The 27444-nt window shown below is 36.4% G+C and overlaps 1 protein-coding gene across 1 annotated transcript in view; it reads right to left on the bottom strand.

Moving 5' to 3' along the window:
* Positions 1 to 3014: 3014 nt before the first annotated feature.
* ZFR (zinc finger RNA binding protein) overlaps positions 3015 to 27444 on the bottom strand; it is a 104428-nt gene continuing 79998 nt past the window's right edge. Inside the window, exons 15-20 of the mRNA XM_006896791.1 lie at positions 26596 to 26737; positions 21901 to 21998; positions 20922 to 21017; positions 7981 to 8092; positions 7769 to 7866; positions 3015 to 4653 (exon numbers count right to left, since the gene is read on the bottom strand). Coding sequence (XP_006896853.1) covers positions 4474 to 4653; positions 7769 to 7866; positions 7981 to 8092; positions 20922 to 21017; positions 21901 to 21998; positions 26596 to 26737 — 726 coding nt within the window. The 3' untranslated portion in view covers positions 3015 to 4473. The remainder of the gene's footprint in view (positions 4654 to 7768; positions 7867 to 7980; positions 8093 to 20921; positions 21018 to 21900; positions 21999 to 26595; positions 26738 to 27444) is intronic.

Consider the following 27444-nt stretch of genomic DNA (forward strand, 5'->3'; position numbering starts at 1 on the left):
TTGAATCCAGCAGCTCCTCTGTGGGACCATGGCCAACCGTCTCCCACTCAACTTTACAGGCTCTGAAAACTGGCTGGGAGGTCAGCTTTGGAGTGTGTCTTCTTCATCTCTCTTAGACTCACAAATTTTATTTCAACAAGCCTTCCATGGCCCTCTTCCTTACACACTAAACTCTCTTCATCTCTTTGTGATTAAAATGGATTTTGATATGTAGAAAATCCTATTTTCTTTCGAGAGTTCATCTTGGTACTCTTTTAAGGCTCAGAAGCCTCTATGATGAGATAGAGGGACTGAAGTCAAGTCACAGAACAAAGTATGTAGGAATGGTTAAGTGGTTCTATACACTTTCAAACTATAGTAAAAAGTTAAATAAATCAAATGCCCCATTCTTCTCTTTCCTTAGTCTAAAAGGCAGGCAGGCAGTCAAGATTGTGTCGACGTTCAGCTCTTGATGCCATCAGGTAAGAACCCACTCACAGCTGACCCTGCTAACCTGGACGTGAGAGACTGCCCACCTCTCTCCAAAGGAGCTGCAGGTGGATTTGAACTACCAGGGATGCATCTTTTGAATTATCAGAGCAACTCCTAAAGTAGTAGGCCACCAGAGCTTACTGTTACAATGTTACTATGAGATTTTCAGCAGAGTGTTTTGTCCTCTACTCTGAAACAAAAGTTCTCCTTAAGCTGGTTGCTTAAAATTCAAGAGGCCTTCCTGACATTTCATTTGAAACAGTCAATGAAGCAAATGGGTCCCTGCACAACATTTGGGGACAAGAACCTTGTTTAGGAAACACATGATTGTTGACAACTTTAGATAAGAAAACCAATGCATTTCTGTAGCTGATTCAGACTCATGATGACCTTTCATGTCATAGAGGCCTGCTGCTACAGAGTTTTCTTGCTGTTATGGAGGATGTTAAATTGTGCTGCTGGGTAGATTCAAATTGCCAACCTGATGGATCATAGGTAAGGGTAAATAATTTGTGCCACAAGACTCTAATTCAGACCCTTGATGTTTTTTACCTATGTACCCTCCCAGTTTCAGCGTGCAGCCACATCTGTTAAAGAGGCACTGATGAAATCACCTAAGCTGCCTTCAGTAACCAAAGTGTAGAGATAGGGAATAATCATATGTGCACAGACCATATGTTAAGGACATAGAAATGGCTACCAGTAACTGCCTCTGGAAGGAAAATCCACCTAGAAGGGGACGTAAGACTTACACATATGAAGAGTAATCATCTTAAAATAGAGATTTGGAAGTTTATTCATCAGTATGCTTAGAATTAGGACACCTTAGAATTAGGAACCTTAATTTAAGAATATTTCCAATGGCTTTCATGAACAATGGGAGCTCATTCCTATCAATGTTTTCTTTTGTACTGTTGTTGATTGCTGTAGAGTTGAGCAAGACTCATCGCGACCCTATGAACAAAAGGACTGAAGCCTTTCTATAACTATTGTCCTTTATCAAAGTTCATAGTTTCCAGAGGCATGTTGTTTAGGAAGTGGATGCCACTGATTTCCAAACCTATCTTAAACTGGTACTGCACATTATAAAACTGCTGTTTACTGGAAAACAGTCACAGTAGTTAAAAAGACAGGCTATAACAGAAACTGGCTACTACTAAAACTCTTAACATAGATTGACAACTAAAGTATGACTGTAAAAGCAAAGACTCTGCTCTTTCTAATAAGCAGGAAGAATAACTAAAAAAAATATAAGAAACCAGGATGAAGAAAAGTCCAATTTGGAAAGCATTAGTGGGAGTGCGGGAGAATTATTCTCTTTGTTTTCATTAATGTAACAGAAGTATGCACTGATAACAAGGAAGCCATTCAGAGATGCGGGGAGAGTGTGTAGTCAACGAGACCTAAGAACTGCTTCAAGAATGCATTAGACTAGAAAGGAAGGATATTATTATCAATCCCGTTATTATTTCATAAAAAAGTTATTGTGTCTAACTATAGTTCTGAAAACAAAACAAAGTTATGCCAAAAATAAGCGACTAGTAAAGAATGGAAATTAAACCAATTTAATTGGGAAGAAACTCAAAGCAGACAAAATTTGAAATTTGGGTTTGAAAGATTTTAAAAAACTGTGAGGCTAAGGGAATTCCCAGCAGTGTTGAACATTAGCTTTGAAACTAGAATTTCAATTTGAATTTTGTATTGAACTCAGTATGTGACTTTTGGTTATTTTAGCACCTCTTCAGTTTCAGTTTGCAAAGTAAGACACAATGTGTCTTCAGTTATTATTTTAATACTTGTAGGTGGTAAATGTGTGAAAAGATTCAGCACAGCACCTGCCATTAATGTGTGACATGTCAGAACTCTTCTTCCTCATTGCCATTAAGTCAGAAACGAGTGACTCACAGCTGATGTTCCACTGGGTTTCTGAGACTCAAAATTCTATGACAGAAGATAGACCACCTTCCTCTTGAGGAGCTCCTGGTACATTTGATTTGCCAGAGAAGTGTGGCCTTTAGGTTAGTATAACTTCCAATTATATTTTTATAATTTTATCAATTAATATGTTATAACTTCCAATGAAGAGATAAACCCAAAATTTTACTAGATGACTAAATATTCAAGGAAAATGAGATCCAGAAAGAAAAAAAAGCAGGCTTGGTCAAAGTTTGTAAACGGAATTGAAATCAACTCATAGCTGATGCTCTAGCTGGCTTTCAGAAGCTCTGCAGCGCACAGGAAGAAAATGGCCATCTTTCTGCTACAGAGCAGCTGGTGGGTTCAAAGTGCTGGGTTGGCAGTGTAACGTCCCATCTACCAGGCCACCGGAGATCCTAACGTTCCACACAGTACACAACAACTCTGGTAGGTGAGTCAGAGCTGATTTCTCTAGTGGTTTCCTCAGAGTCTCCTGGCACTCCAAGAATTTGGGAGAAGATTCTGACTTTAGAAAGAAATATATTATTAAATTTAAAAAGATCACTGAAAATTATGTGCCTAGGCACCTAACATTCATCAGAAATAACAAGATTTAAGTACTCAGCAAATTTGAATATGGTTTTACTTGGAATGTAAGTCATATCAAAGTCATTTATGACATCATTGCTAACATATACAATCCATTTAAGTCATTATATGAATTTAAGTTTTTATTTGTGTATTTCACTGTAGTGCTGTAACAACAAATGACATCTGTGTACCAGAGCATACATACAACAGTGAGATGTAACTTCTCATTACATCACTGCTAAATATTTAGCTTTTTGTAAGAGACACAAGCAGTAAAATGGGCACACCAAATAAATTTTCTGGGATTTTTTCTTTTCCCTTAGATAATCTTAATTTTCTTCTGTCAGTAATACTTTATCAATTCTACCATTAATAGAACTGTAAATGATCTGGGTGGTGGTACGTTGAGGGTAAGGGGTTCATTCAACTGCTTTATAATGCAATTGTTGCTAGTGTAATCTCACACACACCAAATAAGGACCTATCACCATAATTAAGGGCTAGTGTTAGTTGCACAATGATAAAGTTCTTTTGAAAATATTGGGTTAGCCCACTTAAATGTGAAAAACGCCCTTTTCCACTTATGCAGAAGAAAAAAAAATATTCAGAAAGTTATTTTTGGACTTGCTATGTCAAAAAGTCAACTGTACAAAGGTCTACATGTTAAACCTAAAATTATAATTTTAAAAGTCTATTAAAAAAAAGTGTCATGCATATTTATTATCAATTATGTAAGAGGCTTTAAAACTGTTGCAAGACCATATAGTATATATTAGCTTTTATACTGCTAATGCACAACTAACAGCAAACTTGATTAGATTAACAGAAATCTGTCTTAATTACACCTTTATATATCACACTAGAGAGACAAATGCCACAAGATCTGCAGAAACATTCCGTTCTGAGCACTCGAATGGCAGGATAACTTTTTGTGTGGTAATTCTTCACATAGAGAATAACAAAGCATAAGGAAAAAAACTGCAGTCTCACATTACAAAAAAAAATATACTGCTATAAAATATTAAGAGGGGGTAACAGGTATCTTCTAGAACAAAGTAATTCACAACTAGTGTCAAAAAGCAAACAAAACCTCTAAATAAATGTATCAAAATACACATAGCAACTGAAGCACAAATACTGCATTAAATACAGCAAAGACTTAATCAGACAATGTACTAGTTATTAAAAGACAAAAATAGGAGATCTAGGGTAACTAGAAAATAAAACCAAAATAAGGAAAAATGTGAATCACTGCTTTTCCCCTCGTCAGAGCACAATTTTTTTTTTCCCTGGAGGGAGGGGTATGTGTGTTTTTCCATTCATATAATACCTAACACTGTACATTATGTTTTTAATGTCATAGAAAAACTTGGTTCTTCCATGAAATTCTTCAAATTCTTGATAAATTTTTCAAAGTAGACATCATGATGAATGAAAAACAACCAACCAACGGGCACCTAATGTTTTGGAACACTGAAGATTTACAGAAACTTTTTAAAAGTTATCATAATCTTTTTTGTCTTTTTTCCCCTCAGCTTCAAATCCATCAACGCCATCACTATCTCTTCTTCGTTTTCTGTTGTTGTGGATGTTAAAACGTTGGCTCATTTGGGGCAATGGATCCATGCCTAGAACCTTGTGTATCTGGCGGAATGCAAGAAGTCTCAAAGCAAACTGCAATAAAAAGTCAGAATTTAGAAGTTAATTTTACAACAAACCCAGAAGACTAATGTTTATTATTTTTACATATCCCATCCCATTAATAATTAGAAAACAAACCTATTTAATTCAAGAGAAATGACAATGAAATTTCAAAACGGAAATACCGTAGAATATAAATAGTCTGCTTCCATGTAAAAAAAGGACACAAGAAACACAAACTAAAAACTGATCTATACCTTCTGACTTACAGTACATTTAAGTTATGAAGAACCATACTTACAACTGCCCTTTTGACTTTTTTGACAGAGAAATGGAAATGGTTTACATCTTATTATTACTACTATGTATTATACACACAATGGTTTTTTTAAAAACATTTTTTTTGGGGTGTACACCGTCAAATCGGATCTGACTGGTACAGGAGGAGATTGTCCCCGTCTCCAGCAGAGCATCTGGTGGATTCGAACTGCTCACCTCTGGGACTGTAGTACAGCTTCTTGCCACTAGGTCACCAGAGCTCACCACACACCATGTTAAAAGTATTATTTTTAAGTTTATGTATGTATCCAAGCTTCAAAACAATTAACTAAAATGAAAAAAGAGGTCTTTGATTTATAGTGGAGTAATCAAAACAAAATCCTATCATTAACTGGAGACTGTGCCTATCTATCAGTTATGATACATGCTACCACATAAACAGAAAGGATACTGAGAACAAAGAAAAATAGAAACAACTTGCAGTGGTGGTGATAGCCTTTCTGGGCCACTACTAAAGAGCACATAGTATATTCCTTCCCAAATAAGGCATCCATCCACCTGTAACACACAAAATGTGCGCAGGGAAAGAACCTTCAAGGAGACTGCCAGGATGGCAGAGGAGTGACAAGTAAGCTGCTTCTCCATGTTATGTATGCCAGAAACAACAATTAACTGTCAGTTGTATTGTTATGTGTTACATGCCGCTGAAAAGGCTCTAACTCAGCGACCTCTGTACAGTAAAACTAAATGTTTCCTGGTTCACACCATCTTTGGAAGAGTATTTATGTCTGAGTTCACTGTTGCAGCCACTGTGCCAATCCACCTCTTTTGGAGTCTCCTACTTTAACAGATCTTCCCTACTAAGCATAAAGTCAGTTATTCCTCGAGGGAATTGATCTTTCCTGTTAATCAGTCCAAAGATAAAGTGTGACAAAACACTGCCATTTTTGTGTCTAAGAAGCAGTCTAGCTTCATTTCTTCCAGGACAGATGTTTGGGTTTTTTTTGGCAGCCCATAGTTTATTCAACACAATTTGCCAACATAATTCTTTGTCAATCTTTTGTCATCTTCCTTATTTATTTTCTCAATGTTAATCATAATTGCACTTGCTGCAGAGGGTCAAGGACTGCAGCCTTCAGTATGGACTGAGGCTCAATGTCAAGAAGACAAGGATTCGCACCACTGGACCAAGTGGCAGCATCAGGATGAATGGTGAAGAAACTGAGATTGTTCACAGCTTCAGTTTGCTCGGCTCCACGGTCAACACTCTTGGCACCAGGAGCCAGGAAATAAAAAAACGTATTGCGATGGGAAAGTCTGCTGTTAGGAACCCCTCTAAAGTACTCAAGAGCAACGGTGTCTCTCTGGAGACTAAGGTGCACCTGATACAGGCCATGGTCTTTGCAATCACTTGTTATGCATCAGAGAGTTGGACAATGACTAGGGAGGACAGAAGAAGAATTGATGCCTTTGAGCTGTGGTGCTGGAGAAGAGTATTGAATGTACCATGGACTGCCAGGAAAACAAACAGATTCATCCTAGAGAGGGTTAAACCAAGCTAATCCTTGGAGGCAAGGATTCTGGGGCTTCGTCTGACATACTTTGGGCATGTTGCAAGGAGGGACAGGTCCTTGGAGAAGGACATCATGAGATGGACTGATTCAGTGACTGGGGTAATTGGGATGGGGTATCAGAGGCAGTGCAATTGGCAGAGGATAGAGCAGGGTTTAGGGCTGTTGTATGTAGGGTCGCTATGAGTTGCAAACGACTTGATGGCACATAACAACAACAACAACAACAATCATAGTTTATTATAATCCATACATTCAAATACACCTGAATTTAAAAAGCATCTGAATAACAGGCTTGAGGCATTGAACAGTAATATAAGAGGACCAGATGAGGTGTCATTAGAGATACCCTCCATGAAGACTAAAAGGTCTTTACACAAGCAGAGGATAAAGACCAGACCAAAATGGATGTCAGAAAAGAGATTCTGAAAATTGTACTGAAGTGTTGAAAGCAAAACAAAGGGAAGAGATGCAGAAATAAAAAGATGAACAGATGATTTCAAGGAGTAGCTCAAGAAGAGAAAGCCTACTATGCGTCCACTATACCAAAAAGAATTGATGGACACTGAATTACTTCAGGAAGTAACATATAATAAAGAGCCTATGGTAATGAAGAAAGAAATTCAAGCTGCACTTAAGGCATTGGGGGGAGCCCCAGACAGGAATCAATGGAGTCCAACTGACATGTTTCAACTAACAATCTTAGAAATGCTCACCAGTCCATGCCAAGAAATCTGAACAAATTAGTAGTATTTGTTTGCATTCTCAAGAAAAGTGATCCAATACAACGTGAAAATAATCAAACACTATCATTACTATCACATGCTAGCAAAATACTGAAGATCATCCAAAAATGGCTAAAACAATATATTGACAGAGAACTGCAGGTTTGCATTTAGAAGAGGCTGTGGTACAAAGGTCTCACTGATGATATCAGAAGGATCTTAGAACCAGCAACCATATATCTTATCACTTCTGTATAACCAGATGACTTAAGACAGTAGCTGTATGGATTCTGATACATATATATATTTTTTCCCATTAATAAGATGTAAATAGATATTGAAAAAACTACTGCAATTTTAGTTTGAGTATTCTTAGCCATATACACATTAACTGGACACTTTTCTTTAACCAGAGAAACAAACTATTTATGGTGGACTTTCTTGTAGTCTATTTTGTGAAAACTTACTGCATAAAAAACCAAACTATACAGTGATCTCTTCTAAAGGACAATTGAAAGGTATCTTGAAAGCAGGTCACTCAATATAATTCTGCAGTCAGGAACAGAGTGGTACCTGTGCACTGGATGTGATGTCTTCACGTTGCTGATCAGTCATTGTTGCCAAGGTATCAAAGGGGTCCTTCTCACAGGGATCCAAAAGTCCAGGACTTCCTATATTGAGTATCATAAAGAACATCATAAGCATGATCTATTCTCTTAAAATAAGAGTTCTTATTCAACTATCAATTGTAATAAAGAAAGCATTAAAAATTAAGTAAAGCTTGCCTTTAAGAATAATCCCTGAAGAAATGCACTCAAATACTCGTCTTAGCGCATCCCCAGGGCTTTGGGGATTAGAAGCACTACTAATTGCTTTCTCGACCAATAACTCCATGGCCTAAAAAGGAAAAACACCAAAGAATGAACTAATTTTTAAATACCAGAATGAGAAAGGACTTAAAGACTTTAATAACAAATTTCAGGAAATGATGCTTCTACTGGACATTTACATTTGAGACACAACAGAAACAAACTTACAAACTGAAAAGCAAAAGTCAACAAACTGAAAACCAAGTGTAGATTAGAAAACAGCAAACCAAGTGTTCTGAAGAATATAAGAGGAATAGGTTTACATTTTAAAACTGGGTTTTCAGATACCAAGAAACTGATTCACCCTTGTAAAGTGTACAACTAAGTAATTTCTAGTACACTCACAATACCGACCACCATTAGCACAAGTTTCAGAACTGAATCCCTAAAAGGCACTGAATACTTCTTGGGCAGGTACTCTCAAATCTTCCTTTCCTCCAATCTGTTGCAGTCACTAAGTTTGTTTCTATACTATATGTGTTTTATACTGTAAATTTCAGATAATACAAACAGGAAACTAATAAGCAATGGGGTTAGATTGAAAAAAGAGTGTGCATGGTTTCTATAAAAACACAATAAATGAAATGATGGCTTTTCTTTTACTTAGCATAATCTTTTTAATGTTTATCCACATCATAGCTTTTATTTAGATTTAAAAAAGATTATCAAATTAAGAAGAAACTAAATATGCACAGAGAGCTAGTTAATCCTAAGATACTTATGTTGAAAACACTCAGTAAGAAATCACTTTCAACAATCCAAAAAGGTTAATTAGTGGTAAAAATTACGTCCACTATTGCTCCAAGACCATCTATTCACATCTTACAAAATATTTTCTAAAAAATGTAGACACATCAAGATTACAGTCTTAGACAATTTTAATTTTTGCTATAAAATGTCTCTTAATAATCATGAGAAAGGCTAATTCATAGAAAATATTTAAAATAATGGACATTCATAATGAGAAATGTATTATCACAAACAAAAAAAATTCAAATAGTTGCATTTATTCAGTTGATGAATGCAAGAAAGTGTTCAGCATGGTTCCAGAATGAGGTTTTACTTGTTTAAGAAATATATTTTAACAATCTAGGCAGTCCTGTGTACATGTATGAAACCCCTCTCATTTCTGGATCTACCAAGTAGTCTGTGAGAATTTCCAACAGATTGTGAGATCCTTGCCTATCATAACTGTCATTTCTTTTCAATCCATCAGTTTAGTGAAAGTAACTAGCACAGCAGATAGTCTAATAATAAATTTAGGACTGATTTAATTTTACAAATAGGCAAATAATCAAGATGACTCCAGAAAAAAAAAAAAAAAGGATGGCAACTATTAGTAATTTATTGACATCAAGCTTAAAAAAACACCCCTGAAATGGAAACAAATAGAAGATGAATGTTTTTATAAGTCTCTAACTTTTACTAAGAACTCTGAAGACAAATGTGTGCCTAATTCAGGGTCTAGTCTTTCAATTACTTGCTAAGGATGATTACTTCCTGATGCCTTTGAACTATGGTGTTGGTAAAGACCACTCACTATTCCTTGGGCTGCCGAAAGAACAGACATGTCTTGGAGAAAGTGCAGTCATAATGCTATCTGGAAACAAAGATGACAAAAGCTTCATTTCACACAGCTTGGGCATCTGGGAAGGAGACTATTCCTTGGAAAGGGCAACAGAGGAAGACTCTCAACCAGGTGGAATGACACAATGACTGCAGCAATGGGCTCAAGTATGTCAGAGATGAAGATGATGACACAAGACAGAGTACAAATCTGTCATTCATAGGCTTGCTATGAGTCATACACAACTCGACGGAACCTAACAACAACTTGAGATTAAGAGAAAAACAAGTGCTAAACAGAATTCAGATCAACAGAAAACGAAATCATTGCCCTCAAGTTGTAATCTATTCACAGTCTGACCTCCAGCAGTGTTTTTCAGAGTGTAAGGTGTCAGAGAGAAGACTGTCCACCTTTCTGTGTTGGGGCTGCTGGTAAGTGAGCATGGATTTGCTCCATCTGCCTCTGGATTGACAGTGCAGCTCCTTACTCACTAGGCCACCAGGGCTAGCGAAAGAACTCATACCCTCTAATGTCCCACTCCTGATTCACAATTCAGTTAAGTGTTGATATAAACTGTTTCAATTAAAGTTCTTCTAAACTGTGCTTCCAGACTGACATTATGAAGCAAACACTATTTCTATAGGCACAAAATAAAATTAATACAACATAAAAGAAATGACGTTTACAGAATAAAAATCAATATACTTAAATACACAGGTTGAAACTATGTTAACTATTCTGGCTTTTAAAGTAATTTGTTATGAAACAAGCTAAATAATTGTCTAAAGAACACAGATGCTTTTTCCAAACAGGTATCTATAATTACAAAACAACAATAAACATGGTTTATAAATTCTGAAACCCATACATTCAAAAGCAAAAGGGAAACACAAAAGTGAAGAGAAACAAAGTAAAGAAATGAAACTTAAGGCTAATTATGTAAAGGATCTTGGTTTCAAGAGGGAAAAAACCCCTAACCCTTTCATACTGAATGCTTAGAAATCCAGAATTACATCATTAACAGCCACTGACTAGAATACTACACTGGAGCACAGAGAAGCCAAAGCAGAAGGAAGAATTCAAGATACTAAAGAGCTGAATAGAAGATTTCAAAAGGCAGTACGGGATGACAAAGTCAAATATTACAATGAAATGTGCAAGAAGTTGGAGTCAGAAAATCAAAAGGGCCGAACTCGTTCAGCATTTCTTAAGCTCAAGGAACTGAAGAACAAATTCAAACCTCGAGTTGCTATAATCAAGGATGCTTTAGGCAGAATATTAAATGATCCAGGATGTATTAAAAGAAGATGGAAAGAATATACTGAGTCACTGTATCGAAAGGAATTGGCAGACACAGAAGAATTTCATGAAACAACATATGAGCAAGAGCCTATGGTGATAAAGGAAGGTCAGGCTGCTTTGAAGGAAATAGCAAAAAATAAGGCCCCAGGAAAAGATGGTATACCAATTGATATATTTCAGCTAACAGATGCTGGCCTGGACGTGCTCATCAAGTTGTGCCAAGAAATCTGGAGAATGACCACTTGGCCAACTGACTGGAAGAGATCTATATTTGTTCCCATTCCAAAGAAGTGTGACCCAACAGAGTGTAGAAACTATAGAACATTATAATTGATTTCACATGCAAGCAAGATTCTACTGAAGATTATCCAACAATGACTGGAACAGCACATCAGCAGAGAACTGCCGAAGTCCAGGCTGGGTTTAGAAGGGGTCATGGTACCAGGGGTATTGTAGCTAATGTTAGATGGATCTTAGCTGAAAGCAGGGAATACCAGAGGAATGTATATCTGTGCTTCATTGATTATGCAAAGGTGTTTGACTGTGTGGACCAAAACAAACTGTGGCTGACTCTGAGGAAAAATGGGAATCCCAGAACACTTGATCGTGCTAATGAGAAACCTATACGTGGACCAAGAGGCGGTCATCAGAACAGAGCAAGGAAACACTGCATGGTTCAAAATTGGGAAGGGCATACGCCAGGGATGTGTCCTGTCTCCATATCTTTTCAACCTGTATGCAGAACATATTATCCGGGAGGCTGGGCTCTATGAGGAGAATTGTGGCATCAGGATTGGTGGAAGATCTATTAACAATCTGCGTTATGCAGATGACACAACCCTGCTTGCTGAAACTGAGGAGGACCTGAAGTGCTTGCTGTAGAGGGTGGTCAAGGACTGTAGACTTCAGTATGGATTGAAGCTCAATGTCAGGAAGACAAAGATTCTCACCACTGGACCAATTGTCAGCATCAGGATGGATGGTGAAGAGATTGAGACTGTTCACATCTTTAGTTTGTTTGGCTCCACAGTCAACACTCTTGGCACCAGCAGCCAGGAAATGATGTATTGCGATGGGAAAGTCTGCTGTTAGGGACCTTTCCAAAGTTCTGAAGAGCAATGGTGTCACTCTGGAGACTAAGGTGCATCTGATACAGGCCATGGTCTTTGCAATCACTTGTTATGCATCAGAGAGTTGGACAATGACTAGGGAGGATAGAAGTAGAAGTGATGCTTTTAAGCTGCGGTGGTGGTGAAGAGTATTGAGGGTACCATGGACTGCTAGGAAAACAAACAGATTGATCTTGGAGAGGTTTAAACTGGGCAGTTCCTTGGAGGCAAGATTTTGAGGCTTCGTCTAACATACTTTGGACATAGTGTAAGGAGAGACTGGTCCTTGTAGAGGGACATCATGCTTGGGAGGGTGGAGGGACAGCGCAGGAGAGGAAGGCCCTCTATGAGGGTTGATTCAGTGACTGGGGTAATCAGGATGCGTGTGTCGGAGACAGTGCAATTGACACAGGACATAGCAGAGTTTATGGCTGCTGTACATAGGGTCGCTACGAGTCTCAAGCGACTCAACGGCACATAACAACAACAACAAAATAAATATTCATGAAGTATATTGTCCTTCCAACTCAGGACAATTTTAGGAATAAAGGTATATGTTATGAAATGCTCTAAGTATCAGGCACGGTGTAAGTACTTAAAATGTATGATTTACTCTCATATACATAGACTTGAAAAGATACTAAAACAAAACTCCATTTATATCTACAAAAGATGATCCTGATAAATAACATTAACCAATTAATGAGTTTTTTGCCTTGCTCAAGGTAAAATATGCCACATTAAAAAATACCTGCTAAGACTATAGTAACAAAGGTATTTTCACTGGTTGGGAATATAAACTGGCCCTTTATTTTTTTTAAAAACACAACTGGCAAGTTCTAGAAAAAGTTTTTAAAGGGACACAGAAAATCTATACTAATTAACCAATCACTATTAATACATTAGTAACTAATGTTGTTGTTAGGTGCCACTGAGTAGAGTACAGCTCACTGTGACCCCATGAACAAAGATTTGAACCTGGCTCTATCCTGTACCATCCGTACACTTCCTGACATACAAGAACCCACTGTGGCAGTCACCATCTATCTGGTTGAGGGTCTTCCTCTCCTTTGTCAACCCTCCACCCTTCCCAGCATCATGTCCTCTCCAAGGAATAGCGCCTACTAACTAGCAACATGACCAAAGTATGGGAGGCAAAGCCCCATCATTCTTGCCTCCAAACAGCACTCTGGCTGCACCTTCTCCAAGACATACTTGTTTGTTCTCTTGGCCGTCCATGTTCAGTTCTCTTCTCCAACACCACAGCTCAAAGGTGTCAATTCTCTTCCTGTCATTCTTATTCACTGTCCAGCTCTCAGATGTATAGCAAGTGATAGGAAAGACTATGGCCTGAATCAGACACACCTCAGTCTTCAAGTTGACATTATTTCTCAATAATTTGGAGAGGTCTCTAACTGCAGATTTTCCTAATGCAATGCATCTCCTTATTTCTTGACTGCTCGTAGCAAGGGTGTTAACTGTGGATCCAAGCAAGATGAGCTGCTGACGGCTTCAATCACCTACCTCTCTATCCTGTATGACACCATCTACTGGTTGAGTAGTAAAAATCTATGTTTTCTTGCCATTGAGATACAATCTATACCAAAGGCTGAATTCTTTGATCTTCTGCAACAAGTGCTTGAAGTCCTCCTCACTTTGAGCAAGCAAAGTTGTTGTCATCTGCATAATGTAGGTTACTGATGAGTCTCCCTCCAATCCTGATGCCACACTCCTCCTCACAGAGTCCAGCTTCTTGGATAATTTACTCAGCATACAGACTGAACAGGGATGGAGAGAGACTACAATCTGATACACTCTCTTCCCAATTCCAAACCATGCAATGTTCCTCTGCTCCATTCACACAACTGCCTCCTGGTCCAGGTACAGGTTCTTCAAGACCATAAAAAAGTGCACTGGGGGGCCATTCTTCTCAATGTCAGCCACAACTTGTTATGATCCAGGCAAATGCCCTTGCATAGTCAATAAAGCACAAATAAACATTTTCTGGTATTCCTTACTTTCAGCCAGGATCCATCTGACATCAGCAATGAGATCCCTGTTGCCACAGTCTCCTCTACATCCTGCTTCAACTTCTGGCAGTTCCCTATCTATGTACTGTTACAGTTGTTTTTGAATGATCTTCAGCAGTATTTTGCTTGCATGTGCTATCAATGATATTGTTCAGTAGTTTCCACATTCAGTTGGATCACCTTTCTTGGAATGGGAACAAATAGAGACCTCTTCCAATCTGTTGACCAGACAGCTGTTCTCCAAATTTCCTGGCACAGAGTGGTGAATGCATCCAAATATGTCACTTTGTATCCCATCAATTCCTGGGGCCTTATTTTTTGTCAGTGTCTTAAATGCAGCCTCTACTTCCTCCTTCATTACCATGAGATCCTGTTCACACGGTACTTCCTGAAACTTTTCAGTGTCAATCAATTCTTTCTGGTACAGTGATTTTGTGTATTCCTCCATCTTTTGATTATTTTTGGGCCATTCAATATATTGCCCATAGCATTTTTCAACATTGCAACAAAAGGCTTGTATGTTTCTTAGTTCTCTCAGTTTGAGAAATGCAAGAGCAAGCTCTTCGCTTTTTATTCACCAATTTCATTATACTACTTTGTTCTCCTGAGCTTTTGAAATCTTCCATTCAGCTCTTTCACTCTGACACGTATTCCTTTTGTTTTGGATTTTTGACACTCCAGTGCAATCTTTAGAGTCTGACATCTATTTTGACTTTTTTCTTTCTCCTGTTTCTCTTTTGCCTTCTTCATGGATATCTTTGATCTCATCCCACAACTCCTCTGGTATTCAATCAGTGGTATTCAATGCCTCAAAACTATTATTAAGTCGATCATGAAATTCAGATGGAATTGATTCAAGATTTTATCTTGGTACCTGTGGACTTATTTTAATTTTCTTTGGCATCAGTTCCTCAATTATTTTTTGGCAAAGTCCAAAGTTACTAGCTTTACTATATATAAATAACAAGTAAACGGAATTTGATAAGAAAATGTCAAAAAAGTACATACATGTAGTCCTGACTTTTCAAAAACTTGCTTTATGCCTCCTTGCTAAGAATTAGATTATGCTATTAAAAAGGACAGCAGACACATCAAATAATCAGAAGCATTGCTAAGCTCATTTCTCTGCACTGCATACACACTATTTCTAATTTTATAAGTTGTATGCTGATCATATCATTCCTCATTTTACTGCATTTAAATGTTATTTGAGGCATTTTATGTTAGTTAATACATCATTTTTTGGGCTTGGGATCACACAAAATTTTCTCTACAGAAATTAGTGGTAATTGCTTCTTTTAAAATACTGCAGCTTATAAAATGTTTTATATAAACACTAGTTTTGGACTGTGGGAGAAAACATGTAACCAGGTACAAACAAAACATGTAGAACCTATTCAAATCTACATGTTGTATGTCACCAAGCTGAATGACTCATACCAAGCCTTTGAGTTGATCAGATGAACAGATCTGAACCCTTTCCTATCCTGCCCTGTACCATCCTCACAATATCTGGCAAACGTGAAACCCTTATTACAGTTACTGTCAATTCACTGTGTTGAGGGTCTTTCTCAGACATTTCACTCTCTACCAAACCTGTAATAGGAGAAAAAGACAGCCTTTAACAAATGGTGCTGGCAAAACTGGACATCTATTTACAGAAAATTTAGTCATGATCTATACCTCATATCTATTTCCAAAAACTAATTAAAGATGGACCATTGACCAAGGTAAAACCTCAAAGCACAACAAAGATCAAGGAAAATATAGGGACAAACTTACAAGCCCTAATCTTTAGCATAAATAGTCTTACCAAATAGAAATTTAAATGCACAAACAGCAGAGGATATACTCGACTACTAGGACCTTCTAATAATTAGATTTCCATGTGCATCAAAAGAATTGTCCAAAGGAGTAAAAAGAGAAACTACAGGCTGGGAGGAAAAAGAAAAAAAAATCTTCCAATATCTTAACAAGGACACGACAAAGCACTCAATTACAAAATGGGCAGAAGACAAGACAATTCATCAAAGAAGACATATGATGACCAACAGGCACATGAAGAAATGCTCAAGATATCAGTTACTGAAAAGAGCAAATCAAAACAAGTTATTGCCTCATCTTTGGCAACAACAGTAAAATTCAACAGGATGGGAAGTAATAAATGCTAATGAGGGAGTGAAGAGACTCTTAGACTACTGGTGGGAATGTAAAGTGGTACAACTTCTTAGGGAGAGCAGCCTGGCACTTCCAGCTATCCCATATAGCCTAAAAAAAGTGAGCTGCAACAGTACCAATATATGAACATTTATGTTTACCACAGCATTACTTACAACAGTGAAGAGATCAAAATAACCCAAAAGTGTTTATCCATGAACCAATTGTGAGAGAAACACTGTACAGTATGTATCAATCTAAAGAAACTTATGCTGAGTGACAAAGGAAGGTTTCCAAAGAATAAATATTGCGTAAGGCACTATTATAAAAAGCTAAGAAAAAGTTTACAGACAGAATCATTCTGGAATGGTTACCAGGAAGGGATGGACGGGCATGAGTTTTGAGGAAGTAGCGGGACTTCAGCTGGACTAACCCAAGCTGACCAACACTTAATAAGCTAGGCAAAGGGAAAGGCAATATATCATAAAGGGTCATTAAGGCGACACAGGAATGAGCAAGGTTCAGATCCTTGGTTCACAAAATTGCGATGAGTTGTGGTCAACTTGATGGCACACAACAACAATAATGAATGTTGTAAAACACAGTATGTATGAATGATTAAATGAAAAATCCCAATGATTTGTAAATTTTCATTCAAATAACGATCAAAGAAAAGAGAAATAAAATATAATTAGATTTCACTAAGTGGGACATCCTCTATTCCTGGCTAAATCAATTTTATGAAAGCAATGGCGTTCTCGAATTAATCTAGTTTCACTTAAAATTCAATGCAATAGTAGAGTGCGTTAACTAGAGAAATTTAAGTGGAATACTTAATTTTTTGTTTGTTTTGATTGTTGTCATGTGCCCCCATTAGTCGCCTGTGACTCTTAGCAACCAAATGTAAAAGAGTCCTGAAACCTGCTCTATCTTGTGCCAACTTTATTGCCTCTGACACATCAAATTCCATTACTCCAGTCACTGAATCAATCCATCTCATCAATGGTCTTCCTCTCTTGTGATGTCCCTCCATCCTCCCAAGCATGATGTCAATGTCAGACGAAGCCTCAGAATCCTTGCCTCCAAGCAGCAGCCTGGCTTCACCCTCTCCAGGACGAACCTGTTTGTTCTCCTAGCAGTCCATGGTATTATATTCAATACTCTTCTCCACCACCACAGCTCAAAGGCATCAATTCTTTATCAATCTCTGGTCACTGTCGAGCTTTTTGATGCATAGCAAGTAATTGCGAAGCCCACAGCCTGGATCAGGTCCACCTTAGTCTTCAGACTGACATCATTGCTCTTCAGGACTTTGGAGAGGTCCCTGACAGGAGACATGCAATTAGTTGTTTGGTTTTTTTTTTTTAATTTCCTGGATGCTGGTACCAAGCGTATTTACTGTAGAGCCAGGCAAACTAAAGCTGTTAAAAATCTCAATCTCTTCACCGTCTAGCATAATGCTGCCAACTGGCCCAGTGGTGAGAATGTTTGTTTTCTTGATGTTGAGCTTAAACTCATATTGAAGGATGCAGTCCATGACCTTCTGTAGCAAGCGCTTCAGGTCCTCCTCAGTTTCAGTAAGCAAGGTTGTGTCATCTGTACAATGAAGGTTGTTGATGAGTCTTTTTCCAATTCAGATGCTATACTCTTCCTAAGAGCCCAGGCTTCTGGATGATTTGTTCTGCATATAGATTGAAAAGGTATGAAGAGAGGATAGATCCCTGTTGTACACCCTTCTCAATTTTGATCCATGCAGTGTTCCCTTGCTCTGTTCTGACAACTGCCTCTTGGTCCAAGTATGGGTTTTGCATAAGCACAATCAAGTGTACTGGGTTTCCCATTCTTCTCAGAGTTAGCCACAGTTTGTTGTGATCCACACAGTCAAATGTCTTTGCATAGTCAATGAAATACAGACAGACATTCTTCTGGTACTCTCTGCTTTCAGCCAAGATCCATCTAACTTTAGCTATGATGTTCCTAGTACCATGGCCTCTTCTAAACTTAGCCTGCAGTTTTCTGTGTCAATGTGCTATTCTAGTACTTTCTGGATAATTTTCAGCAGAGTCTTGCTTGCATCTGAGATTGTCTTTTATTTTCAGGATCCCTGGAGTTTGTTTTTTTTTTTTAAATTATTATTTTTTGTGCATGTACCATCAAATCAGATCTGACTGGTACAGGAGGAAATTGTCCCTCCTCCGGCAGAGCATCTGGTGGTTTGAACTGGGTACCTCTGGGATTGCAGTACAGATTCTTGCCACTAGGCCACCAGAGCTCCCCTGGAGTTTTAATCTTTGTCTTTAGAGGTTGGAAACATTAAATATAAGCTTACTGCTATATTTTAACACTGTATGTAGTCCTTATTATTACTAATCATAAGCCACAGAAAAACAGTAATGGGTGGTTCACTGTTAACTGAAAGTACACCCTACAATAAGTTCTGCTGAGTAGGCATCGACTCCTAACTATCCTCTAGCAGATTTTCAGAGGCAGTAAACTGCACAGGAAGAGACCATGAAACAGCTGGTGGGCTCGAACCATGTTTGGGAACAAAGTGAAGCTTCTTACCACTAGGCTACCTACATTTAAATTCACTGTCATTCTATTCGAGAAACAGCAACAAATTTAAGAACGAAACAAAACTTGAGCTCAACAAAATGTTATGGAAGTGAATTTAGAAAAACAAACAGAAGTTAAAAAAAGTTGTTCTGCCCAAGACTATGCTTTTAATAAAAACCAAACCTTAACGCTTTCAGGTCAACTCTTAACTCATGACAAGCTTCCACTGGTTTCTAAGGCTATGGGAAACCAGGCACATGATCAACAGAAAACTAGAACTTCAAATACGTTATGGGAGTTTAATGAACAAGTGAGTTTAGTGCTAGAGAACAAAACAATATAAGCAGCAAGAATCCAGAATAGGCTCACAAAATGGCAAACGTGTTTTGGAATAGGGTTTCTCAATGTGAGGCTTCAATGCATTACAGGATATTTATGAGAATACTAACAACAAAATCAATCCTAAACTTGTCAAGAGTACACTAAAAAGTAAAAACTGCTCCCAGCTGAGAACCATGAGTTTATGGTAATGATAATATTTTAAAACAGAATGGGTAGAAAAAGAGATCATCATATAGTTAGATGATGATGAAATTAACTGGCTGGCTGGGAAAAACAACACAGCTGGATTTAAAACATTGATCTGCATATTAAGACTCAATATTTGATTAATTTTTCGTTTTAACACAAGTAATGAATGCATGAATATTTTATTCTGGTAAAAATTAAACAATACAAATCTCTATCTTAATCATCCCTTCCACTCTTCAGAGATAATCACTATCTTGAGTTGGAATATATTCTTTCAGAAGTAGTTACTGTATATTTTAAAATAAGCACGTGTGCACACACATATTCACACACACACACACCATCCCCCCCACACCACGCTGGTGGTTTAATTGTTTGAAGCTGCACTGCCAACTCAAAGGTACCCGGTTCAAATCCACCAGTTGATCCATGAAGGAAAAGCCTGGCAATCAATTTCCCTGTGATTTACTGACTCTGAAAACTTCCATGATGGTAGGATGGTCAGCTATGAGTAGGTACCAACTCAATAGCACATTACAACAATAATGTATATGTATACATAAAAGGTATTAAAACGGATGGGAAAAATACACTCAAGGGGGGGGAAGTACGTGTTACACAATTTACATATTTTGCAAAGTGTAGTTTAAAGCAGAATATAAAATCAGAATCACGAAAGACAAATGGATTGGAATTTGGAAAAATTAAAAATGTTTCTATAATAATAAAAATTATCATAAAGTTGTAAAGAGATAAAAATGTAAAGGAAAAAACCCCATTTTCCAACATAGAAAAGCACTAACTGTTTTATTTTAAAAAGTTAATAAAAATCACTTATTTTAAAAAAGGCTGAACAAAGAAAATTGGTGGCCAGGAGAAAAACAGTAAAAAAAATCCCTCAATTAAAGAAATGCAAATATAAATGTCAATTTTTAACCGCTATATTGTGAACCCTTAATAAATGTGGTGAGGTCTGAGAGCAGGTATGTGGAATGAACTGTTAGTCTAATATTTTCTTCAAGTTTTCCAGGTGGCCTCTTTGATCCTGAATTTTAATTTTAGCTCTTTATCCCATAAACATAATACTTATGAAAGCTTGACAATGTAGGTACAATGAACATACAATGGTTAAAGACTGCAAATAACTCAAATGTTCACTGGATACCAGTTAAATCAAAGAGTCTATACAATGGGAACACCAGGCAGTCAATAAGGAGAACGGTATAAACAATGTGACTTGAGCCTTCTCAAAGAGCTCCAAGATATACTGTTATTAAAAAAACAACAAAAAAACCACCAAAACACTCACAAAAAAGGGGCAAGAAATACGATCACTCTCGTAATAAAGTCACCCTGAATTCTTTATTTTTCAGTAAAATCTTATTGAATTCTTGAAACTAAGAAAAAGAAAGCTTACACAGCAAGAAGACTCTTTAGATACAGAAAAATAGAATTATACATAATGTACATGTATCCATTAACTTTCTTTTTTTTTTTAAGCTTTTTAAGATATAATTTAAAACTATTCTGTACCAGTACAATATATTAATCCCATTTGCTTTCTTGAAAGAGACAATTTTAAACTCTTAAGAATATACTACTTACCCAACTTGGAAAATCAGACCAAGTCGGAACTCGTTGACAGAGGTCTCGAAGAATACGTATGATAATCACGCAGGATTGCAGTCCATTAGCTCTAGCCTTGAGAGCAACATAAACATCAAGTGAGTTACTCTTAAAAATGCTGAATATGTTCCTTGATGAAAAGAAGTTAAAATACCACTGTTGAATGGAAGCTCAGATAAAAATGAAACAAAAATAATCACAATTAAATTGAATCCTATGAGCTGCCATTTACAGCAGTATTTTATGTCAGGGTTAGTACTTAAAAGCTGGTACTGTAGGTCAAAGTAAACAGGTTATACAAGAATAATATTTCTTGATCCCCTGTGAACTTTGACCTATGCTCTTCTGTAACAGTAAACTAAAGGAAAAAAAAAAGAAAAATCTGTCTATATTAGAAATAAAAGAAAAAGTAGAGAGCTAAAAAGTTTGTCTAGAGACTGAAAGGTTAAGGAAATCTGTTTGGTTTCTCTTCTGTGCCTTTGCATGGCTGCAAAGTCACTAAACCAAACAGCTGCTTCCTCACCTTTCACTCCCTACACTCATTAACTTAAAGAAAGAGAGAAAAAATCTTAAAACTATACACAAAGCTTTAAACACATATTCCATTATTTAAAGCGAAGTTAATCTGCAGCCTTATGGAATATATAAACACAAACTTGTGATGTTCCTAAAATAAGTAAACTTTAAATATAGTCACTAAAAAGAAATTAAAAAAATAAAACAAAACACCTGAAATGTCAAAACATCCCCTAACATAAGTTTAGTGTCAAATCAATATTAACTGCAATATGCAGATCTTCGTACCCAGCTTTCTATGTTAACACATTTTCTGAGATTTAATTTAAAAGTAGTAGTATTGCTTGGGCAATCTTTTGAAGTGTTTAAACACAGTTAAACATACTGTACTGAACTACTCTCTCATAAGGCTACAAGAAAAAAGTAAAATGATGTTCCGAACCTGGAACCACTTAGCGTGGCGTAGAGCAGCCAGAGCGTCAAGGCATTTTTGCCTGTCCAAGACGTCCGGTGGGTCTTTCACCATACCCGAGGTTACATCTAAAATGGATTGAATTGGCAAAATGCAGTGAGGAATGGGTGTTTGACCAGGTAAGCAAGACACTTCCTGAAAGTAGCACCAGTGTCACATGAGCCATTTGAGAGTTTATCATCACTTTAATGTACCCAGGGAGTTATTTCCAACAAATTTACTTCATCTGATATGAAGATCAAAATCAGAATCAAGCAAAACTCTTAAATTTACTTTGTAAACATACAGAAATAGTATCATTAGAAATATAATAAACAGTATTTGGAAAAATAAAACCCAATTGGCAAAACAAAACCTAAGGAAGGATTAATGGACACAGTGCACCAGCACAAAGACAAGACAAGAGGGAACACAAAAATCCACCTTAATAAATGAGAACGTACAATAAACTACTGAATTGCTTGAGTATTCTAAAAGGTTATAGGTTATTCTGGGGCTAATATTCCAGAGATTCAATGATAAACACGACATGATCAAGACAGTAATAGGAAATAAATGATGGACCAAAAATAGTAATTTCTAGATTAGCACAATAATTTCTCTTCTATAGAGAATTTAGTTGTAAAAAAATACAAAAGAAAATGCCCTTTAAAATTCAAAGTATTCCAAAGAACAGTAAGAGAAATAATAGGTAAAGCAGAAAACGACAAAAGGAACTCACGTGGGTCAACAAAGTATAACAGAGAGATAACAAGCAGAATGCTTTGATGATAAATACTATACAGGGTCTTTTAGGTCATAAAATCATCTAGAACATATTTGCTTTAGATTACTGTATTAATGAATAAATGCAAAGCCTGAGAATAAAGTCTGGACCCACACAAGGACTTGAGTAACTTTACATTAATAAAAGTAGTTGAAGATCAGTCACCTTCACATTTATCTGAACAGATCTGTAAAATGCATTAAAATAGTAAATCTGCTAATCAGATTAATAATGGCAATTTACTTAGTGTGTTTATGACTTTTAATAGCACAAATATTTTTAAAATATAGAAAAATGATGTACCAGGGAAGTAATCTATTGAAGTAATCAGTAAGCTATCCTCTGGCCAATGAGCACAAAGAGGCAGTTAAGATACAGCTTAGTATCTTAGATACACTGAGGGCATCAAATAAATATGAAGTACAAAAGGAGATGAGGAGAAGAGTACTATGACTAGTCATCAGTGAAAGTGGAGGGGTTTCTCCGGTTTAGTGGTAATACTGGACAGTATTATATGAGCATTCAGAAATCTTAACACTTGACAGTTTGAAGAAATGACATTAAAAAGAACATTATTAACACTACTAAAATCTTGTATCTTTTGAACAACTCGAGTACTTCCTCCTCAAACAGATGGATAAAGATTTCAGAAGACATTAAAAGATTTACAAGTGATAAAAAAATTTCACAAAGCTCTCACACAAATAACTCTAACAATTATGTGGTATTCTGAGAAAGAACACTGAAAGAGGAAATTAAGTACTAAAAGAAATCATCAAGTAACAATATCAGCAACAATGTCAAAATCCTTAAGACCAGTAGTAACTCCAGAAAGAATCTGAACATAAGAAACAGGCTATTTAAAAAATAAGGAAAAGGGACACAAAAAGTAGAGAGAATTAAAGAATTTTAAAAAAAAAAAAAAAAAAAGAAAGAAAAAAACACTATCAGTATCCAATAAACCTAAGCCCCAATGCCGGGCTTAGGGAAGATGATGAAGCTCCTTTCTTTCTATGTCCCTCATTTTCTTGCTTAAGGAAGAATGCAAATAGATGATTATATGCAATCTCTTTTCTAAGGAGTTCTAAAATTTTAATATTAACTAAAGTTTTATTTCCTCCAATATATAATTCTTGCCTTTCTCCGTGTAAGAATTAACAGGAAATTTTATTTAACAAGTTAAAAAATGCCAAAACATGTACTGCAATTTAAAACAAATTAGGGATAAAATCAGACTATTTCTGTAAAATTTAGAGTGTGGATTTTTGCACTCATTTATATTTCAAGTGGATTAACCCCTTAGGTATATTGTGCTAAAAATTGTATGTGTTGCATATTACCCCATTAATAAAACAAAACAAAAATTGGTTAATTTAGAAAAACAAATGCAAATTCTTAGCCTATGTGAATGTACTTTGTAAGTTTTAAGGGGTTAATCACCAGTTAGAAGACATGCTGTGTCCACACTATTTTATGATTAAAAGTTAATGGGCATATATTAATTTAACATGGTTATGTAAATATATAATCCACCCAACCATTTGTAAACTAGTGTGAACACTGCTTTATTCTGGAATAGACAAAGACAAACAAACAAAACAGTCACATAAAAGGACAATAAATGCCAGACTCTGCTTCCAAAATCCCTCCTTGATCAAATGGCAGATGTGACACTGAGCTTTTGAAAACCTTGGTCAAAAATCCTTCCGATGTATTGGCAGCAACCCCTGACAGGAATCAATCCCCTCTGCTAGAAGGCTTTGGACCGGGCCTGTTAAGCTACAGGTGGGGGAAAAAACAGACACAATACTTAACTTGCTGCAGTAAAGACTGTAGCAAGGGTTAGAGCATTTTGAACATTTTTAGTCAATTAAATATTCACTCAACGTTTAACTGTCAAACACAACAGTATAAAATAGATGTCATGTGTTTAACAGTTATTTTGACAATTTCATAATTTTTTTCCCTTATAGAATTTTTAGTATTAAACAGGACCCTTCCACATTAAAGAGGCTACCACACTATGCACAGTCTTAAGTCTCTTGAAGTACAATGATTCTTCCGGCAAAGCCTTCCTTAGCCCCTGTACTAACTTCCCAAAGCAAGCTTTAGGTTTTAAATGATTTTAAGACACAGAGCATTGGGAGCTGCAGTAAGAGAGAATACATACCGTTATTCTGCAGCAAGAAAGAAGACTCTTCATTTTGAAGCTAACACATGGTTTACTGCAGTTATCTGCAGCAAGGATTATTCTAACAATGTTTCTGCCCTTTTTATATACCCAACTTTTCCGCTCAGTGTCTTGAAGTAAAATAGACTGGCCATTTCCCTCATCACAACATTTGTGAAATTCAGGACAATAATTGTAACTCAAGTCTGGGTCAGACAAAAATGTAATTTTGTTTCCTTCAGAAGGGAAAGGTTATCAAAGAATGTACTGCATATATAATAGTACTAACTTTAGACTTTGTAATACAGTACAAAAAGTTTTAAAAAAAGAATTTAACTAATCCTAAATATAAACTGGACAAAGTTAAAACTGAAAATGGTTATATTACTAGAATTCCATACTAAACATGGCAACTTTTATTTGAAATAAATATTAATGGAAGATTCTTTCCCCAAATTTTATATAGAATCATATACTGCATATAATGTGACTAGATGACTTCACGGACTGTTTTCTAACAACATCCATGGTCAAACCTTGAGTAGACATATATATTCAACTGAAAGACCTTTTACACAAAAGTTATTTAAGATGGAAAGCTTATGTAAAATAAAACAAGTCCTTATGTAGTAAACATACAAAATATACAAGATAGATACGTCCCCAATAACATTATAATAGTTTTAGTAAAATGTTCCTTTCCTGGGCTGTGGAAATCCCAATGTCTTTGAAAAAAATTGCTTTGCTGTAAAAAAACAAATTAAGAGGGGCAGAGTTGACAGTCTATTGTTTTTATATAAATTTTAATATTCAGTATTATTGTATCCTCTTCTCAATCTTTACCACAAAGAAATATTTGTGTAGACTCTAACTCTATATGCAACATGTTAAGATGTATGAAAACAACATGAAAGGAAACAAAGTAAATTTTATCTGACCCATAAAACATAAGAACCAACATACTGCAGACACTGTTCATGCTTTTTTGGCTTAAAAGCTTTCAAAGCTTTGAAAATGTTATAAGAATAGTCCCTAAAGCAACATTGCTGGCACCAGCAGGATTTTATTTTCTATAATTGTAAATTAAGTTTAACAACTCTTAAAGGTACTGTAACTATGCATTTATTAGGTAATTAACTCTAGTAAAATACGGAGGGTCAAAAGACCTGATCTGCATGTGTTAGGATGCTCTGCATTTATAAAAGCACTCCAAACCAAAGAGCAACCTCAGAGAACTAGAAATAACTCAGGACAAGCCAAATCCAGTTACATACACAATGCCTTTTTATATATTAAGGGTTGAGTATTTAACCAATTTTGTTCTTTTTTTTTTTTTGGTGTGTGTGTGAAGACAAGGTAAAAGTAAGAACTTCTTAAGAGAAGATATAATTGAGGTCCCTTGCAAGAAATGTTTCGTAAATTTTAACATGCTGTCTACACTGGTCAAAATGATTTTGAACTTTTTTTCCAGAAATCTGAGGTAGCAAAAGAAAAAGAAAATCAAGAAAATAATTATGAGTATTTTATGTAAATAAACATTACCAAAAAAGAGATTTACTTTCCAGAAACTGATCATAAGGGAACAGGGATGCTAAATAAGTGAGATCTATCAAATTCATATGTAATGCCAGCATGTTGCCTTCCAGGGCTTAATGCCATCTTAAAGAAGAGTAAGGTAAATGAATGAAAATAGTGAACAGAATAATAGAATGCTTAATGACTTTCCAACCTCCTTCCCTCATGTTCTCTTCTCGAATAATTGGAGATGTTAGGGTGATCGTGACTTGCATTTTGGGTTCCACACATGAATTCAAAATTATTGCTGCTTCAGATACTGCACATTTAATGTCATACTTCTCAGGGCTTATAACCTATGCAATGAAGATTACAAGAAATTAGTTAGATCTTTCGCATTATCAGAAAAAGTCGTTTTATAAAGACTCTTTGATACTGACAAATGTTATCATATTCCCTTATTATCTTGTCTGGTTGCAGAAATTGAACAAGAATGATTAAGTACCTTATCTACCAGAAGCCATAATCTGACCTTTACCAGAATAAATTCTCTTTGAAATCAACATATTTAAATTATCAAGGGGCAGGGGACCCTGGAACAGTATTCGCTGAGATCTGGTAGAAACCCAAAAGCCTCAATTTTCCCCGCTACAAATGAAGACTCTACAGATATCACATAAGTGTTAACAGTATACAGCAAATGATAGTGCTGCTACTCTACTAGCAATGCAGCTGTTTAGGTGTCAAAGCACCTAAGACGTATAGCAACTCTATAAACGACAAATCTGAACCTGTGCCATCTTAGCTATCTCTACAATGGTAGCAATGTGACGATGGACAAAAGAACGCCTCTGTGCTTGTTTCCAGAGAGAGATAAAGGTACCCAGCTTAAAGTGTTGTTGGAAGTACTATCTACACCACTTAAAACCAGTGCCTGGCTAACAGTACTACCTAAACACTACCATTAAGTCAAGTTGAAGAGTGTTCAGCTGGACTATTAGAATGCAAGGCAATTCTCATAGTGTATGTGGTAGGGAACGGTGCTGCTAGTTCAAAGTCAAGG

Source organism: Elephantulus edwardii, unplaced genomic scaffold (genome assembly GCF_000299155.1).
Source record: "Elephantulus edwardii isolate Elephantulus edwardi_28Jun2011 unplaced genomic scaffold, EleEdw1.0 scaffold00191, whole genome shotgun sequence".
In the NCBI taxonomy this organism is placed as follows: Eukaryota; Metazoa; Chordata; class Mammalia; order Macroscelidea; family Macroscelididae; genus Elephantulus; species Elephantulus edwardii.